At 40.6% G+C, this 17,786-nt stretch overlaps 2 protein-coding genes across 2 annotated transcripts in view; both read left to right on the top strand.

Moving 5' to 3' along the window:
• The window catches only part of CARNMT1 (carnosine N-methyltransferase 1), a 50,920-nt gene extending 49,723 nt beyond the window's left edge, over window positions 1–1,197 (top strand). Inside the window, exons 8-9 of the transcript XR_004277378.1 lie at window positions 939–991; window positions 1,129–1,197. The gene's annotated coding sequence lies outside the window, so the exon portion shown is untranslated. The remainder of the gene's footprint in view (window positions 1–938; window positions 992–1,128) is intronic.
• Window positions 1,198–6,645: 5,448 nt separating this feature from the next.
• On the top strand, window positions 6,646–15,998 carry C12H9orf40 (chromosome 12 C9orf40 homolog). The gene is made up of 2 exons (XM_032307750.1): window positions 6,646–7,368; window positions 12,232–15,998. The coding sequence occupies exons 1-2, from the start codon at window positions 6,934–6,936 to the stop codon at window positions 12,388–12,390; spliced, it is 594 nt and encodes a 197-aa protein (XP_032163641.1). The 5' UTR covers window positions 6,646–6,933; the 3' UTR covers window positions 12,391–15,998.
• Window positions 15,999–17,786: the final 1,788 nt, after the last annotated feature.

The raw sequence follows: 17,786 nt of genomic DNA on the forward strand, positions 1-17,786 counted from the left end.
TACTGGTTGAGTTCTTACAGAATAAGTCAGGTATGTCATAGTCAATGGTCTGAACATTATAAGGTTGATGAATTTCCTTTTGTATATTATATATATTAATACACAGCATATAATATACTTATATATAATGAATAAATACAATTTCCTACAACAGACAAGGAAGCAGTCATATCTCAAAGTTAAAAGTTATACAACAATGTAACCTTGAAGTCAAAGTAAAAGGCATTTCCTGCCAAGCCTGGCAGTATGCCTGAACTGAGGATGTGATGTGTTGTTGACCGTCCGGGGAAACCAAGGCAGCTAGAGTCTGCAGGACAGAGAACCTGAGAGGAGGGAATTAGACACAGAGAGCACTCTGGAGATCAGAGCAGAGCCCCCTCCCAACTCCGAACACGGATCTACGGAGTACTGATGAAGGCATGTGTGTGAAGTAACTTCCCAAGGCCAGAGCAAGAAGGACCAACAAAGTAAACCTGTAATACCTGGTCTCCAATAAAAAACTGCCATGTATGCAGACACAGAACAAAACATCCTTAGAGATTAATCAATGGGAACCAACCCAGAACCAATAAAGATGTTAGAATTAGGAGAGAAGGACATTAAAACATGAGTATAACTGTTCCGTATGTTCAGAAAGCTACACAGAGATGCACAGAAGACTTACACTGAACTTCTGGAGATAGTAAGCACATTGTCTGGGATAAAAAATACAGCCTATGAGATTAACAGCAGAAAAGGTGTGAGAAAAGAAAAGGTTTGTGAACTTCAAATCACAGCAATAGAAACTAGCCAAAACACTATGGGAAAAAAGGCCACACTGGCTTTTCTGCTGTCCCAAGCTCAAGCCAGATGTGCTCTTACTTTAGCACATCTGCACTCATTATCTCCACCTACAATCAGTCACCATAAATGCTCAACTCACCCCTGATTTTCCTCAGGTCCCTGCTCAAAAGTCTCCTTATCTGAGAAAAACCCTTCTTGACCACCTAAGGTAACCTCACCCATCCTTACTCTGTTCTTCTTCAGCACCTGACAGATGTACTTGTTTCCTGTCTATCTCCCTCAATATAAGCTTCACTTGGGGAGTCACGAAACAGAGTTTTGTTTTGTTTACTGTGTTAACTCTAGAATTTTCCGTGGTCCAGTTATACTTCTGATATGAGTACCTGGTTGGAGAAATGATGGGATACGGGGGGGGGGGGGGACACAAGATTGGACGAGGAGATGCCTGTGAAACATCCAAGCGAAAATGACGAACAGTCATTCATTCAACAAACAGGTACCGAGCACCTGATGTATGTCAGGCACTGTTCTAGGTGCTCGAGTATATCACAAGTGAAGAAAAAAAAAAAAAAAATGAAGAACCCTACCCTAAAGGAGCTTACTTCCTAGAGAAGGGCACAGGAAGAATAATAAATAAGTTGAGTCATGTAATAGATTGGAAGGTGATATGTGCTATAGGCAAACAAACAAAGAAACAAACAAATAAATCAGGCAACATGAATCTCAAGAGTCCTGGGAAGTGCTGAGTGAGTTGAAAATTTAAATAGGGTGGTCAGGGCTGGATTCATTGAGAAGTTGGAAAGGGTTTCATGCTCTGGGTGAGGTTTATCTATTAAATTTGCAGTAATATGGGGCACCTGGGTGGCTCAGTGGGTTAAAGCCTCTGCCTTTGGCTGGGGTCATGATTTCAGGGTCCTGGGATCAAGCCCCACATCAGGCTCTCTGCTCGGTGGGGAGCCTGCTTCACCCCCCCCCCCCCCCGCCTGCCTCTCTGCCTACTTGTGATCTCTGTCAAATAAATAAATAAAATCTTTAAAAAAAAATTGCAGTAATACCTGCCATGGAGTTCCGAGGATTAAATGAGATATGGAGAACGTCTGGCAAGTACATAGTTGCTAAAAAAAAAGTTTTTAAACCACCTCCCCACCCTAAACTGCTGTAGGGCTTTAATCAGTCTGAAACAGGCAAATTTCAAGATAAGCAGAACGTTAGTGAGTGCGCATCCCTTCTTTACCACGAAGACGTGAAAAGTTTCCTTCTTTGTTGCTTTGCTATTAGTAAGGATGAGTTCTGAGTCATTATCCATAAGAAGTGCTGGGGAAAGAAATCAGAGAGTTGCTTAGACAAAATTATCGGACAGGAAGAAAATCCCGTTGGGTCCATATAAAAGTGCCACTGGATGGGGTGAGGGTGGGAGTGAGGGGCTGCAAGGTTTCTGCTTTACATGAAGTGGAACAGTGTTAATTTGAAGTCAGCTGTGGAAAGTTAAAGATGTGTATTGCAGGGGCACCTGGGTGGCTCAGTGGTTAGGCCTCTGCCTTTGGCTCAGGTCATGATCTCGGAGTCCTGGGATCAAGCCTCACATCGGGCTCCCTGCTCAGCAGGGGAGCCTGCTTCCCTGCCTCTCTCTCTGCCTGCCTCTCAGCCTACTTGTGATCCCTCTCTCTCTCTGTCAAGTAAATAAATAAACAAATAAAAATCTTTAAAAAAAAAAAAAAAGATGTGTATTGCAATCCTTGGAGCAATCACTGAAAATTTCATACAAACACGTATTTAATTTAATGGATTAAATTAAAATTAAATTCAAAGCAATTCTGAATTAATCCAAAAGAGGTCTAGAAAGGGGGTACGAAGTCAAAAAAGAAAAGGAACAGACAGAAAATAAATAGTAGAAGACTAGACCTAAATCCAGTCATCTCAATAATATCTATCAACTGTTAAAGCACTAAACATTCCAATTAAAATATAGAAACAGGGGTGCCTGGGTGCCTCAGTGGGTTAAGCCTCTGCCTTCGGCTCAGGTCATGATCTCAGGGTCCTGGGATTGAGCCCCGCATCGGGCTCTCTGCTCAGTAGGGAGTCTGCTTCCTCCCCTCTCTCTCTCTCTGCCTGCCTCTCAGTCTACTTGTGATCTCTCTGTCAAATAAATAAATAAAATCTTTTAAAAAATAAAATACAGAAACTGTCATAATGTCAGAAAAGCAAAATCCAACTATATATGTAGTTTCCAAGAGAAACATTAAATATAAGGAGACAGATAAACTGAAAGTAAATGGATGGGAAAAAGAAAAAAAAAGATGTACTGTGCAAATGGTAAGCATAAGAGGGCTGGAAGTGCTATCAAAGACGACTTCAAAATTTAAGAGCATTACCAGAGATAAAAAGGGATATTTCATAAGAACAAAGGGTTAATACATCACACACATAATATATGTGTGCCTAATAATGGAGTTTCAAAATACAAAGATGAAATCTGAGAACTAAAAAGAGAAACAGAAAAATCTACTGTCCTAGTTGGATATTTTAACACCTATTTCTTAGCAATTCATGGAGCATTTAGATTAAAAAAAACCCCTCCAAACAAGAAGCCCCAAATCTATAAAGACATATAATATCTGAGAAACACTACCAACCACCTTGACCTAAATGACATTGATAAAATACTACGCCAAATACATGCAGGATATTATGTTCTTTCCAAGAACACGTTACATATACCACGATAACTCGTAGGCTGGATCATAAAATAAATCTCAGTAAATTTAAAAGGATGAAAATCACACAGATAATGAATAAATGAGAAAGGAATTAAACTAGCAAAAAGAAAAATATCTAGGAAAACCTCTGATACTTGCAAAGGTAACACAAATAATCTATAGGTCAAACTAGGAATCAGGAATTGCACTGTACAGCACAGGGAATAGTCAACAATTTTGTAAATGACTTTGTATGGTGACAGATGGTAAGCACACTTATCACGGGAATCATTTCATTATGTATAAAAATATCAAATCACTATAATGTATACCTGAAAATAGGATATATCATGTCAATTAGACTTCAATTAAAAAAAATCCACCAAGGGCACCTGGGTGGCTCAGTGGGTTAAGCCGCTGCCTTCGGCTCAGGTCATGATCTCAGGGTCCTGGGATTGAGTCCCGCATCGGGCTCTCTGCTCAGCAGGGAGTCTGCTTCCTCCTCTCTCTCTCTCTGACTGCCTCTGTGCCTACTTGTGATCTCTCTCTGTCAAATAAATAAATAAAATCTTAAAAAACAAATCATCAATATGCTCACTGCACGATTCAAAAATCTGAAAAAAATCTGAAAGACAAAACACAAAAAACAAAAAACAAACAAAAAAAAACCAACCCTCAAATGTTTATCAGTAGAGTAGATTCATATGATGGAATATCATAGTCAACATAAGTGAATGAAAATTACATGCACAAAAACATAAAATAGGGAAAATAGGAAAGAAATAACTCAATATTTTAAGTAGACAAAAGATTTGAACATTTTACAAAGAAGAGGTACAGATAGGGTGGCCAGGTGGCTCAGTTGGTTAAGCACCTGCTTTCAGCTCAGGTCATGACCCCAGAGTCCTGGGATCAAGTCCCACAGCAGGCTCCCTACTGAGCTGCTTCTCCTACCCTTCTCCCTTCTCATGATCTCTCTCTCTCTCTCACCTTCTCTCACAAATAAATTGTTTTTTAAAAAAAGAGATACAGATAGCAAACAAACTATCATTAGTCAACAACATTAGTCATTAGGGAAATGTAAATTAAAACCATAATGAGATACATGAGGACTAAAAATAAAGTCTGACCATACCAATTGTTGGAGAGCATGTGCAGGAAATGGAGCTCTCATACACTGCTGATGGGAAAGTAAAATGGTATAACCACAATCGGCAATTTGCTAGAAAGTTAAAGACACCTACCACATGGTCCAGCCATTCTACTCCTAGGTATGTACCCAAGACAAAAATCTTATGTCCATAAGAAGCCTTACACACAAATGTTCTAAGCAGCTTGATCTGTATAGCCCCAAACGGGAAGCAACCTACATGTCCATGAACAGGTGAATGGAGAAACAAATTGGGATACAGCCACTCTCAGAAGTACTGAGAAATAAAAAGGAATGAAAATGTGATAACATGAATGAATCTCAAAATAACTGTGCTGAAGAATCAAATAAGAACACTATACACTGTGAATCTATTTATATAAAATTTTAGAAAATGCAAATTAATCTATAATGACAGAAAGTAAAGCTGTGGTTACATTCCCCTGGAAGGAACCAGGGGAGGAGAAAGGAATCACAAAAGGTCAAATGGAAACTTCTGGGGGTGATGGAGATGTGTATTTTCTTCATTGTGGCTATGGTTTCACAGGAACATACATATGTCAAAATTCAGCAAAGTACACACTTTAAATACATGCATTTTATTTTATGTCAATTAGGGCTCCATGAAGTGTTAAAAAACAAACCAACCCAGCAACACCAAAAGTGTTATTTAGGAGCACAAACACAAATGAGAAAATTACAAAGTAACGCAAAGGGTTGGTTAATTCAAAACAGCAATTACCTAGAGTGGAGGAAAGGGAGAAAGCCACCAGTAGAAGTACGAAAGGACCTGGTCATGTTCTGGCCCGAGTAATAGTCTATATATAAAACTAGGTGCTGGGCATCTTACTATCATTCCTTTGTGTTTTATACATATGATGTATTTCACAGTTTAGAAAAACAGAGTCCGTGGTGAGGACCACAAAGGAGTGGACCTCTCTATTAACTAACCCCAACTTCTATCATTTTGGGGAAGGACACCCTCAAAACCTTTCAAATAACAGGTCTTTCATATCTGATCTGTGTGATCTGCTCTTTGAGACTGATAGGTTATCAATTTCAAAGAAGAAATGGAAAGATCGAGCAGACTGTATTTCTGTGCCTATTAAGTAAGTTGTTGCCTATGTTCTCACAACCTTGGGGTTGCATGGGGTAAATAATATAGGTTAAGTACTTACCAGTTGGAATAGTTACCTTCCTTGCACTATCTCTACAAGATCATGCAGCTCTCTTCCTCATTTTTGTTTACTTGGTTGTATCTTTACCAACCATCGAAATACAAGCTATAGTAAATTCACGGCTCTCACCACCCTCACTTCGCTTGACCACAAATTCAGCTGTAAGGAAGGTCTTGGAATCTCACTACAGATCATCGCACCGAGTTAGAAGGAACTCTGTGTGCTTCCCACATAATTTAAGAGCCAAACAAATTTAGGTTTCAGTGGGAACAGTCAAGGCTTGGCTCTGGGATGAGCTATTTTGGATGAGTTGCACATGTCCTCTGCAACTTCATCAGTGAATTTTTATTCAAAAGATCTTCAAAGAATGCGGTGCCAATCCACGACAGTCACTGCAAAACATACCCTTTGGCTGGATTCTGTTTTGCTTGGTTTTTGCTTGTTGCCTTTAGCGACTGCCCTCAGTCCCCACCCCTGTAGAGCGGTCCGCCTGAAAGGATCATTTCATGTGGCGCCAGTGCCTCTCAACCCTAGTTTGCTGAGGGTCTGTACCTCCTGGAGGTGATTTCAACCTCCGCAAGCGTCCCTGAGGCCACTAACTCCAAGGGAAAATTAACACATCCTGAAGGTCTAAAACCTACACGGCTTCCCCAAGCTCGAAATTTGCGTAGCCCCTCCCCGCCCTTGGGGAAACAAGGTCACGCCCTCCGGGGAACCGTGCCACTGGGCCTTTAATAACGCGGCAGCCGCCTTCCCGCCTCCCCCCCGGGCGCGCACTTCCGGCCGCGGGAGCGTTCGGGAGCGCGCCCCGCCAGTCTCCACCAACCAGCGGCTCCGCCTGGCCGGCGCGAGTACGCGCGCGCACACTTGTGCGCAGGTTCGAATCTCCGCCGCTTCGCGGTAGCTCCCCAACGTCCGGCAGTACTTCGAGTGCAGGGAGGGCAGCGCGCGCGGTGGCGCCGGGCCCAGCCGCCCCGCCCCCTCCGCCCGCCCCACCTGCCCGGCGCCCCCTCGCCCTGGGCTGGTCCTCGCCGCCCTCGCGCGCCCCGCCCTCGCCCTCCGCCCGCAGAGTTATCCGCGCTCGGCCTCCCGCGCCCGGCGGGCTCCGCCCGAGGCTCCGGGGCCCATGGCCAAGCGGCGTGCGGCCGAGCCGCTGACGTTCCACGTGCCTTGGAAGCGGCTCCTGCTCTGCGACTTTCCCGAGGAGCCGCCGCCGCCCCCGCCGCCGCTCTGGATCCCGCCGCCGGGGGCCTCCCATCCCGGGCAGCCCGTCGGCGTCCCGGAGCTGCCCCGAAAGCGCAAAATCGACGCGGGGGCTATGACTGAGCCTTCAGCTTCGCCCAGCAAGCGTCGCGACGGCCGGGACAGCGGCGTTCCGGGCGGCGGGCAGCGTGAGGGCCGAGGCCTGGAGACGGGCGAGCCGCCGCTGCAGCAGCCTCCGGTGCGGCCCCGCGGGCCAGGGGAGGAGCCCCGGGGCGCCCGGCCCCCGAGGGGCGGTGGCGACGACGGGGCGGGGCGCACAGAGCCCCGGCCGGGAGACTGGGGTGCAGCACCGCGCCAGGTAGGGGCCGGGGGCTGGCTGACCTCTCCAGAGGGCGGGCGGCTTGAGGGGACGGGGGTCACCCTTAACGCAGCCCCTGCGCGCCCCGGGAGGGAACACGTCGTGACTCGTGTTCTTCAAGAAGTCCCAGAAGGCGAAAAGCCGGGGTCCCTGCTGCAGGAAGGACTCGGACTCCCGGGCTGCACAGGAAGGGCCCCAGAGCCCTTGACCTCATGCTTGGCAGGTTTGGGGAGAGTCCCCAAACCTGCCAAGCATGAGGTCAAGCACCCGAAAGCACCTGGGTAAATGAGGGGGTGGGGTAGACGTGGGCTTGCACCTGCCGTGCCTCTGTCCTGTGTAAGAGGAAGGCGGGAGTGTGGGTCACGACCGACGTGAGCTTTCTGGAGACTTCACCGGGAACCGCGATAGGTCTGTCCAACGACGCATGGAGAAAGGTGCGGCGCACCTTCCTTGGCTTAACGCTGATTTCTTCTACAATTCGTGATAGATTTCTTTCTAAGGAGAGTGACCAATGTGGTGGCCATCAGTTGGACGGCCGGTAGGCATGGTAAGCCCTTTGGTAGAGAGGAAGGAACCCCCACCCCACCCCCACGTCCCTGTTTTGGGAAAAGGCATTTAATAACTCACAGTGTTAGATCGGATCCTGTGAAAAAGGGTTATTGTTGAAAATTAATTTCGACCGTAAAGTAAAGCGACTATACTAGGATCATATGTAAGAGTGTTAAGAGTTACTATTTTGGGGGGAACGGGCCTGCCCCATCTCTGCACCTAAGATCTGATTTGTCTAGATCTGCGCTCTTCAACATGGCCTCCGCAACTGTGGGGCAACTGAAAACTTGAAACGTGACTAGTCCAAAGGGGGGTGTGCTTTCAGGGTAAAATACTCTCTAGAGTTCAGAGATCTCAAAAATTTTTATATTGATTACCCGTTGAAAGAACTTGGAGATACTGGGTTGAGTAAAATGGAATGAAAATTTACCTGTCGTACTTTTTTAGTGTGGCCACTAGAAGAATTTTAAAGTATGTTTGTGGCTGGCATTAGTAATATTTATTGGACAGGTTTGGCCTAGACTTAAGAATTAAAGCTGGTTTTTGGCAATTCTGGGTTGACTTACCTGAAGCTTTGGCAATAGAAAGACCAAACGTAGGGCTCAGTTCACCAACCTCTTCAAGCACTACTACATCGTGGGATCCAGCTCACATTTTTCCATTGTTTTAAGTATATTACAGAATTTACCAAATGCCTTGCTAGACAAAAAGTGAATTAAGGTTCCTTTGGCAGGACTTCTTGGTGAAAAATCCAATAAAATGAGAATTTGATAGTTAGGAAAGAGCTTTTTCTGTGGTTGTGAGAAATTACCTTTAGACAGTGAACGATGAGGATTTCTGGATGAAATTCTAAATTGTAAATATTTCCACCCCCAGTTGTCTAGGAATTTAGAAAACAGGGTTTTTTTAAGACTTCGGATTGCTTTTAGATGTTCAAAATCTGCTTACTTAAAACCAAATGATAGCCCTTATGTTTTGAAAACAATAACTAGAATTTACAGTTATATTCGTGTGTTGCCAGTGGCAAACCTTAAAAAAAAACAAAAAAAACCAAAAAAACAATGCTCAGTCATCCAGACCTATTTGATACAGAGATAACTACTGTGGAAAACTTTTCCTCTTAGACCATTTTGGTACCCCACCTATAAATAGGCTTGTCTTTTCTACCAGAACATACTGACTACAGTATGCCACAGATTGATAAGAGGAAAATATGGAAATTGTAGGTAGGCAAGGAAGGAGAATTTTTTTAGCAGACTGACAGAGAAACCTTCTTAGACTCTTTCAGACACACCGGTATCTTTCACAGCAGTGACTGCATTTGGCAGATCTCTGCTTCCTAGTCACTGCAGGCTCATGGCGAGGACTAAGCTTGGCCAAAGGCATACCTTCTTCATGAAGACAGTCCCTCCTCTTTCTTTTGGCAAAAGCCCAGGAATCCGTACGTCTCTTCCTTTTGTTGGTTTTGTTCGTGAGCTTCTTGTCTTCTGCAAATTTAAGAGAGGAACCTGTTTTCTCCAGCTCCCTTCTTTCCTGCCTCCAAAGATGGAGGTTTTGGGTTTTAAGAGATGTATAGTGAATGACCAAGATACAAGGTTATGATGAAAACATGGAGAAGCTAAAAAGGCTTTTCAATTTATGTAGTAAATGTCTCTCCCTGGTTCCTGGCACTCAGAATAGTCCCTGTCCTCATCCTTGGAATCTCATTTAGGAAAAGTTTCTCAAATAGGTCCTTTCTACATTGAGGATTCAGTTGAGGCAGAATAATGATACCTTTTTTTCTGTCCTAGAACCTCAGAATATTTTTTGAGTTATCTCAGATGTTTTTTGTTGTTGGTGGTGGTGGTTTTTTTCTGTTTTTGTTTTGTTTTGGTGTTTTTAACCAGAGAACTGAACTAACCAGGTATTACTTAATTAAATATTTATGTGTTTTCTCATGATGGTGTCACTTCATGCAGATCCATTACTCTGCTGGCCCTGTTAGCTTAGCTATTTTTTTTTTCAAAGATTTTATTTATTTATTTGACAGAGAGAGATCACAAATAGGCAGAGAGGCAGGCAGAGAGAGAGAGAGGAGGAAGCATACTCCCTGCTGAGCAGAGAGCCTGATGTGGGACTCGATCCCAGGACCCTGAGATCATGACCTGAGCCGAAGGCAGCGGCTTAACCCACTGAGCCACCCAGGCGCCCAAGCTTAGCTATTTTTAATGGAAAGTAAGCAGAAATGTTTTTTTCTATTCCTAAGAAGAAAATAATGAATGATTCATGGTTTTCATGGGATATAATATCTAGTAGTATTGGGCAATTACAGTATTAATCCTGAATTTGAAAGAGTCCTGGGGGCACTAGTTGTCTCAGTTGGTTAAACATCAGACTCTTGATTTTGGCTCAGGGTTGTAAGATCAAGGCCTGAGTTGGGTTCTGTGCTGGGCATGAAACCTGCTTTAGATTCTCTCTCCCCTTCTCCTGCATCCCCCCATTCATAAATATAAATCCCATCCATAAATATAAATAAATAAATTATTATTATTATTATTATTATTACTTTTTTTTTTTTTTTTTAAAGAGCCCTGCGTTTTACCAGTGAGGAAACAGACTTAGATCAAGGTCAGAGTTAGTGGGTGGTGGAGTTATCATGCAAACCCAGATCTATCTGGTGGCAAACTTTGTGCTCTTAGCTATTAGGTTACACTGATGTCATTAAATGATCTTTTCTGGGCTCATGTTTAAAGTAGGTAATTTGAACAGTAGATTTTTCCCAAAAGGTGGAGATCTTGACCCTTGTTTGTTTTTTTTTTTTTAAGATTTTATTTATTTATTTGACAGACAGAGATCACAAGTAGGCAGAGAGGCAGGCAGAGAGAGAGAGGGAAGCAGGCTCCCCGCTGAGCAGAGAGCCCGATGCGGGACTCGATCCCAGGACCCTGAGATCATGACCTGAGCCGAAGGCAGCGGCTTAACCCACTGAGCCACCCAGGCGCCCTTGACCCTTGTTTTTAACCCTGTTTGCTTATCAAAATTAATTTTGGAGGGGGGCATCATTTGGATTATTACATTTTTTTATCCCATTATAAAGAAATTCCAAAGACACTCTTAATTCTCTAAACCTTAGTGTCTAAGGCTCTCCGTGTACTTCCTGTTGAGATTTCCTAATAGGCTTGTGCAGTTCAGTAAAGTGACTGGCGACATGTGGCTGGCTATTAAGCGTTGAAATGTGGCCAGTCTGAATAGTGCTAAAAGTGTAAAATATCTGCCAGATTGTGAAAACTTAGTGTGACAAAATAATGTAAAATACCTCATTAATTTTTAAAAGTATTGACTGCTTGTTGAAATGATACTATTTTGTATATATCAGGTCAAATAAAATATTGTTAAGAATAATTCCATCTCTTTTTTACTTTTTAAAATTACGTACCTGGCTTTCCTTATTTCTGTTGGAGAGGGGTGTGTCAGCGAGTATGAGCCTAAGGTGAAAACACAACTGAGTAGTATAGGTATATAAATATTCATCTGGGTAGGGTGTTAACGTTCAAAGTGGTCACCTTGGAATCCTGTATATAATTCCAGTGCTGCTTCCTTGCACAAAGTATTTTGGGATTGCTTTTGACATTCTTTGCCAGTTTTGAACTTCATTGGAACATCAGCTTCACTTAGTAATAACTTGAAGCAATATTATAGCCTTTCAGAGGAATCTGTTGAATTTTAAAAGGGCCTGTACTCACTTGCATTTATCAGTGTTAGTATACTGATTTAAAAGTCTTGCCGTGTACCAAATCTTATATCTTTAATAAAATAATCAGCTTAAGATTTTCTTGCTATTTAGCATGTTTATAGCCTAAAAGTTTTTTGGCAAGATGTCAAAATACTTTATCTTATATGAAGTCAGCCCCTTAAATTAAATACCAAAACCTCAGGGGAAAGACCAAAAATAAGTTTTAAGGTATGTGTGTATTTCTTAAATAAATTGTTTTCCTCACTGAAAGGTTAAAAAAAAAAAACAAAACAGACCCATTTTCCAGTGTTTTTCTTGGTTGAAAAATAGAAGAAAATTACCAAGAAGAGAAGCTCTTGGAAGAAATTCTTTTAAAATAAACTACTAACAAAATATTTTCACAAATCCATGAATATGCAAATGCACAGATTTGACTGAGTCCATGAAGCACTTTAAAGGTGTCTTTGTTGAAGATGCAAAATAAAAGACCACAAAATCTTAAGTGAGTTTGGTTTTAAAACAAGAAAATTTTTTGCTTTAAAAAAAAAAAGTGACTTTCTATAAAGTGTTGATATACTTTCATTTTTCTTTTTTTCCCAAAGCTCAATGAAGAATTTTGGCAGTATAACTCCTTCCAATATTGGAGGAATCCTTTACCACCTATTGATCTGGCAGACATCGAAGATGTAGTTGAAGATAACCTGCCAGAAGCAACGCTTCCAGGCAAGAATGAAGTGGTTGAGATTGACATGGAGTCCTGACAGAAGGAGTTGAAGAACAGGTTTTTCTGAATTTGAGGAGACATCTCTTAAACGAATTCACATATTCTTAAGGAGAAACGTTATTTTCCATACTTGATGTGATACCATTCCCAAACCCAAGAAATGAGGAAAGTTGTTTGAAAAATAAATACCTACAGTCACTACTGAAACTCCCAAGGGGGTTTGTTAAGGATATAGTACAGTTACAGGGGAAGTATTTTATATATGTACTCTTAAAGAAAAATTTATGTTTAGACTTGAAATTTGAACATACTGATCTTATAAAAAGGAATTCTGATAGTTTTCAAAGTAGGTGGAGAACACATACTTCCTCTTCTCTGTACCAAAAAGTTAATTTGTGGTACATGAAGTGAATATTGTTTTATAATAACCCTTATTAATAAAATGCTTTCTAGTACATTGTATTGCCTCTTCTTAGTTGAACAGATAGCCAACTTAAACATCTATGCAAACTTAAAATGTGGGGGATTCTTAAAGGTGGCATAGTTTTAAAAGAACTTTCTAAATGTAAAGTAGCGAAAATTTCCATTTGGGTAGCATGTTTGCATAGCTTCCAGTGTTTGATACTTGTTTAACTCTACTTTGGGGAATCATTAATGGTTAAAGAACAATGAGGAGCAAATAGGTGTTGCCCCCCTGCTCTTTTCCTAGGTAAGAAGAAAGAAATTTAGTTGTATTTTTAAATTTCTTGATTTTGAATTGTTTTGAGGGCATGGTTTCTATTGCTTATTACTTTAGACTTGTTCTCAACACAGAAAACACTTCAGAAATCCTTGCCTGAGCCCCACTGGAGAGATTCCCATTTAATTGAGATGGGCCTTAGGTATAGCTATTTTTTAAAACACCAGTCCTCCTTTTCCCCAATCCTAATGCGTGGACAACTTTGAGAACCACTAGACTAATGGTAGTTTTTCCTGTTTAAAGGAGATAACTCATTTGAGATGAAGCAACTCCTCTTCATTAGCTTTGTTTTTATTTTGTTCTTTCAGTGACTTTGTTACAAGTAAGTTATTGTGTTACTGTTAAAAAAATAAAGTAAGCAGTTTGTGTTTGAGTTGAATATCAATGATTAAGTTAATTAACTTTTGTACTACGTCTAGAGTGTTGGATTTGTAATTGAGTAACTTGTCCCTGTATACTTTTTGTTGTTAATGACAGTAGATCCAAAATTGAGAAAGGGTAATAAATGCCAGTGAGGGGGGGGGGGGAAACAATGTTGTGTATATACCTGTAGGATTTAAGTATGGGTTGACATTAATGAGAATATTAGAACAGAAGACTTGTACTGTGGTTAAGAATTAAGGCTTTGGTGTCAGACATGATTCAAAGGTTTGTACTGCCACTTTCTACCTATGTAACATTAAGCAAGTTATTTTTCATCTTTGAGCCCCAGGTTCCTTAACTGTAATATGAAAAACAATAAATAGTATCTACCTCACAGAGGCTATGTTGATTGTCAAGCAGTGTACCAAGTACTCTTTACCTGCATCTTGTTTAATTCTCATAATAACCTTATTGTAGGTTAAAAAAATAGTATAAACGTACTTTTTGTAGTTATACTTACACTTTAAGTTGCCACTAGAAATTTCAGGATAAGAACTGGAATTGAAATACCAAGGATGGCAAGCAAGTGGGGGAAGCAGTTAAATTGCTGTAGAAGGAAAAAACGGTCAACCTTCTTCCCCCTTGTGTTTGACCTGAGGGTAGGAGAGGGTCCATTTTTGTTCAGTGCTCTTCCTACTGACTAGAACAGTGCCTGTCACATAGTAGATAGTCAATAAAAACTGCATGAGCAAATTAATGAGTGTTCTTCTCTATTGATGGGAAGGTAACGGCAACCGTTTTCTCAGAACATATCACAAAGCTAGGCATTTTACCAAAGATGTGCATACAAAAGATGTCACAGAGATGAAATAATAAAACATTGGAAATAGTACAACACTGGAAACAATAATGTAAAAACTAAGACCTATCTACCTATCGACCTATTGAACTATAGGAGGTGGTCATTTAATGAGAAATTTCCTAGGATGCTACATTGCAGGTGAGTGAATAGGAGACTCAAAGAGTAGCTCAGATGGGTTCCTGGCTGGCTCAGTTGGTAGAGCTATGCAACTCTTGATCTCAGGGCTGTGAGTTCAAGCCCCACCATCAGTATTAAAGCTTACTTGAAAAAACAAATCAAAACGCAATGTTTTGAGCATTATATGTCAAATAGCATACAAAACTGTAAGGTAAAGATTCAGGGAAAATATTTGCTATCAATATGTTGAAGGCTGAACATTTTTATATAGATGTGTACATAGTTTAATGTAAACATTTAAATGAGTTTAATATGTAGAATATGAATATGTAAAGATGTATACATACGTGTGTGTGTGTGTGTGTGTGTGTATACAGAGATAGGGATTTGATATAATTCTATCCTTTTAGAAAAAATTGTTAGTAAGTAAACCTCAAGATAATTCAGTAAAATTATTTGGTGGATAAATTAAGATGGAAGCTTAAAAGAATTTTTTTTGAGTTGTATACACTTCACCCAGATTCCCTAATATATCTTATTCCATTAGCACAGTACAATTATGGAAATGAGAAAATTAATGTTCATATATTTCTATAATGAGGACATGGAAAGAGTGACTTCAGGCAAGTCTTAAGGGATATGTCAAAAAATGTACAAATACTAGACTTTTCAAATTTTACCACCATCTCACTAACACCCTTTTTCTGGCCCAAGATTCAATCCAGGGTCACAATTTATTTTTTACCTGTAGTATCTCTTCAATCTCCTTTAAATCAGTTCCTCAGAATTTATTTGCCTTTCATGACCTTAGTACTTTTTGCAGAGTACTGATCAGTTATTTCATAGGGTAGCCCTGGATTTTGGTTTGTCTGATGTTTCTCAGAATTACGCATTTTTGGTGAGAACTCTGTAGAAGCAATGTATCCTCAATGCATTCACCCCAGAAGGCACTGGATATCAACCTGTCTTGTCACTGGTGACTATAAATTAATTACTTGGTTAACTTGATGTTGGCCAGGTTTCTCTGTTATAAAGTTAGTATTTTCTCCTACGTAATAATTATCCTCTAGAAGACACTTTGAGACTATGTAAATATCCCATTTCTCATCATATTCTGAATGAATTTTAGGATATGTTGATGATTCTTACATGAAATATTTATTGCTCTGGCATATGTCAAATGGTAACTTGGTATTTCCATTATCCGTCCTACATCTATTAACTGGAATTCTGTAAAGCATCACTTTTCCTTTCACCCCCATTTTTTATTTAGTGATTTATAGCAGTATAGATTAGCAGGCATATATTTTATTATATGAATTATAACATGTTGCCGTCATTATTTTGTTGTACAAATTATCGCAACAGATCTAGCCATATGGGAGGCCCTCTGAATTGATTCTTGTGCCCTTCTTCTTTTTCTAACATTTATTGTGAATACTGGTTAACATTGGCAATGCACTTTTGCATTTACAAGATTAATGGATGAAAATTGTGCCACCTGTGCAATGCTGTGATTTTCACTGAACAGTTTGAACCTTGGCATCCTCTTCAGAGAATGGGGACACTAATAACCACCTCAGAGGAACAAAGTGGGGATGAAATGATGTGATGGTTATGCAGAACCCATAGTGGGCACTAAGTATATATATCTCTTCCTTATAGTACTTGAAAATGCACATTTTTGCCATCTTGCAGATACATAGGTAGATAGACTATTAGTGATCTCTGACAATACCTGAAACTGAGGCAAATGTTAAGACTACTTTTAAAGAATTTTAACAATTACCTGGAGTCCACAGACATAAATGGCAGTGTTCTAGCAATTTCAGTTTATTGGTTGCTGTATCTTGTCTTTTTGATACAACCCTGTGGTAGAAAGAATTCTTAAAATGGGCCCCAAGATTGCCAGAGCACAGTGTATCATCCAGTCATTTGTTCAAACACTGATTAAGATACTACTGTGAGAAATTCTGCAGATGTCATTAAAGTCCCAAGCCAGTTGATCATGAGATGAAATGATCCATATGGGTATGACTTAATTACATGAGCCCTTTAAATATGGTGGGGAGCTCAGAGACAGAAGAAGTTGGTGCAAAATGTGAAAGGGATTCAATATAAAAGCAATTCTGACTTCGGAGATGAAGGGAACCATGTGACAACCTCCAACAGCCTCCAAGGCTGAGAGAGAGAGCCCTGGCAGCCAGCCAGCAAGGAAACAGGGACCTCAGTCCTACAACCTCAAGGATGTGAATTCAGCCAACTTGAATGAACATGGGAGTGGATTCTTCCCTGGAGCCTTCAGAGAGGAACATAGCCTGGCTGGTACCTTGATTTCATCTTTTTGGCACTTTGGCCTGGCAAGTGGGACTTCTGACCTCCTGGACTAAACTGACTGTGTGTGTGTGTGTGTGTGTGTGTGAAGCTGCTAAATTTGTGGTAATTTGTTATGCAGCAACAGAAAACTTATATGGACTCATCATTTTTATAACTTCCATACCTTTTCATGCAGGTGTTTTGGCACAAACATTTATCTTGTAGTATCTCCACTCTAGTCGTGGAATCATTTCTCCAAACAGCCCTGGTTCTTTTACTGAGAATGGTACTTAGAAATGAAGATCTGGGTGTAAGATCTTCTCACTGTACTCCGTATCACTGCTTCAAGATCCTCTCAGTTGACAGAGCTACAAGATATATGTGTATACAACTATATGTATTTCTTTATCAGTATACTTGTATCTGTATCTGTATATATACTTAAAAAATGAGTTCACACTGGTACTTCCAATCCAATACCACAGTTTCATTATAAATGCCCTTATTTTTAATTCCTTTGAAAATTAGACCTCATATCATCCATCCTTCCTTCCTTTCTTCCTTCCTTCCTTCATTTCCTCAATCCTCAAATACACATAACACAGTTTAGAAACTGCTAACCTATACTCCTATTCCAAACAGGCTTGCTATTGGAGTAGAATATCTGTACATACTTTTGTGTTTAGCCTTTGGATATTCAATTAACATTGTGTTCTAAAGTTAAGTTGGTTCTTTCTTTTCCATCCTTCCCTTCCAAGTGGTTAAGTTATTGTAATACAGTTGGGTTCATTTGTTTCTGTTTTTATATCAGTTTTGACTCCCCATCTATGGTTTTTTTTTTTTTTAAGTCTGTAAAACATTCACATGATTCTGTGCGCCAGAACTCTACAAAAATGTGTAATCAGAGATGTGTCACCCTAATAATCAGAGATGTCTCCCCCATTTTCATTCCTCTGTTTTTCCGACTCTGTTCCCCTTACTCCTCCATAAATAAACAATTTTATTAGTTTCTGGTTTGTTCTACTGTTTTTCTTTT

Source organism: Mustela erminea, chromosome 12 (genome assembly GCF_009829155.1).
Source record: "Mustela erminea isolate mMusErm1 chromosome 12, mMusErm1.Pri, whole genome shotgun sequence".
NCBI lineage: Eukaryota > Metazoa > Chordata > Mammalia > Carnivora > Mustelidae > Mustela > Mustela erminea.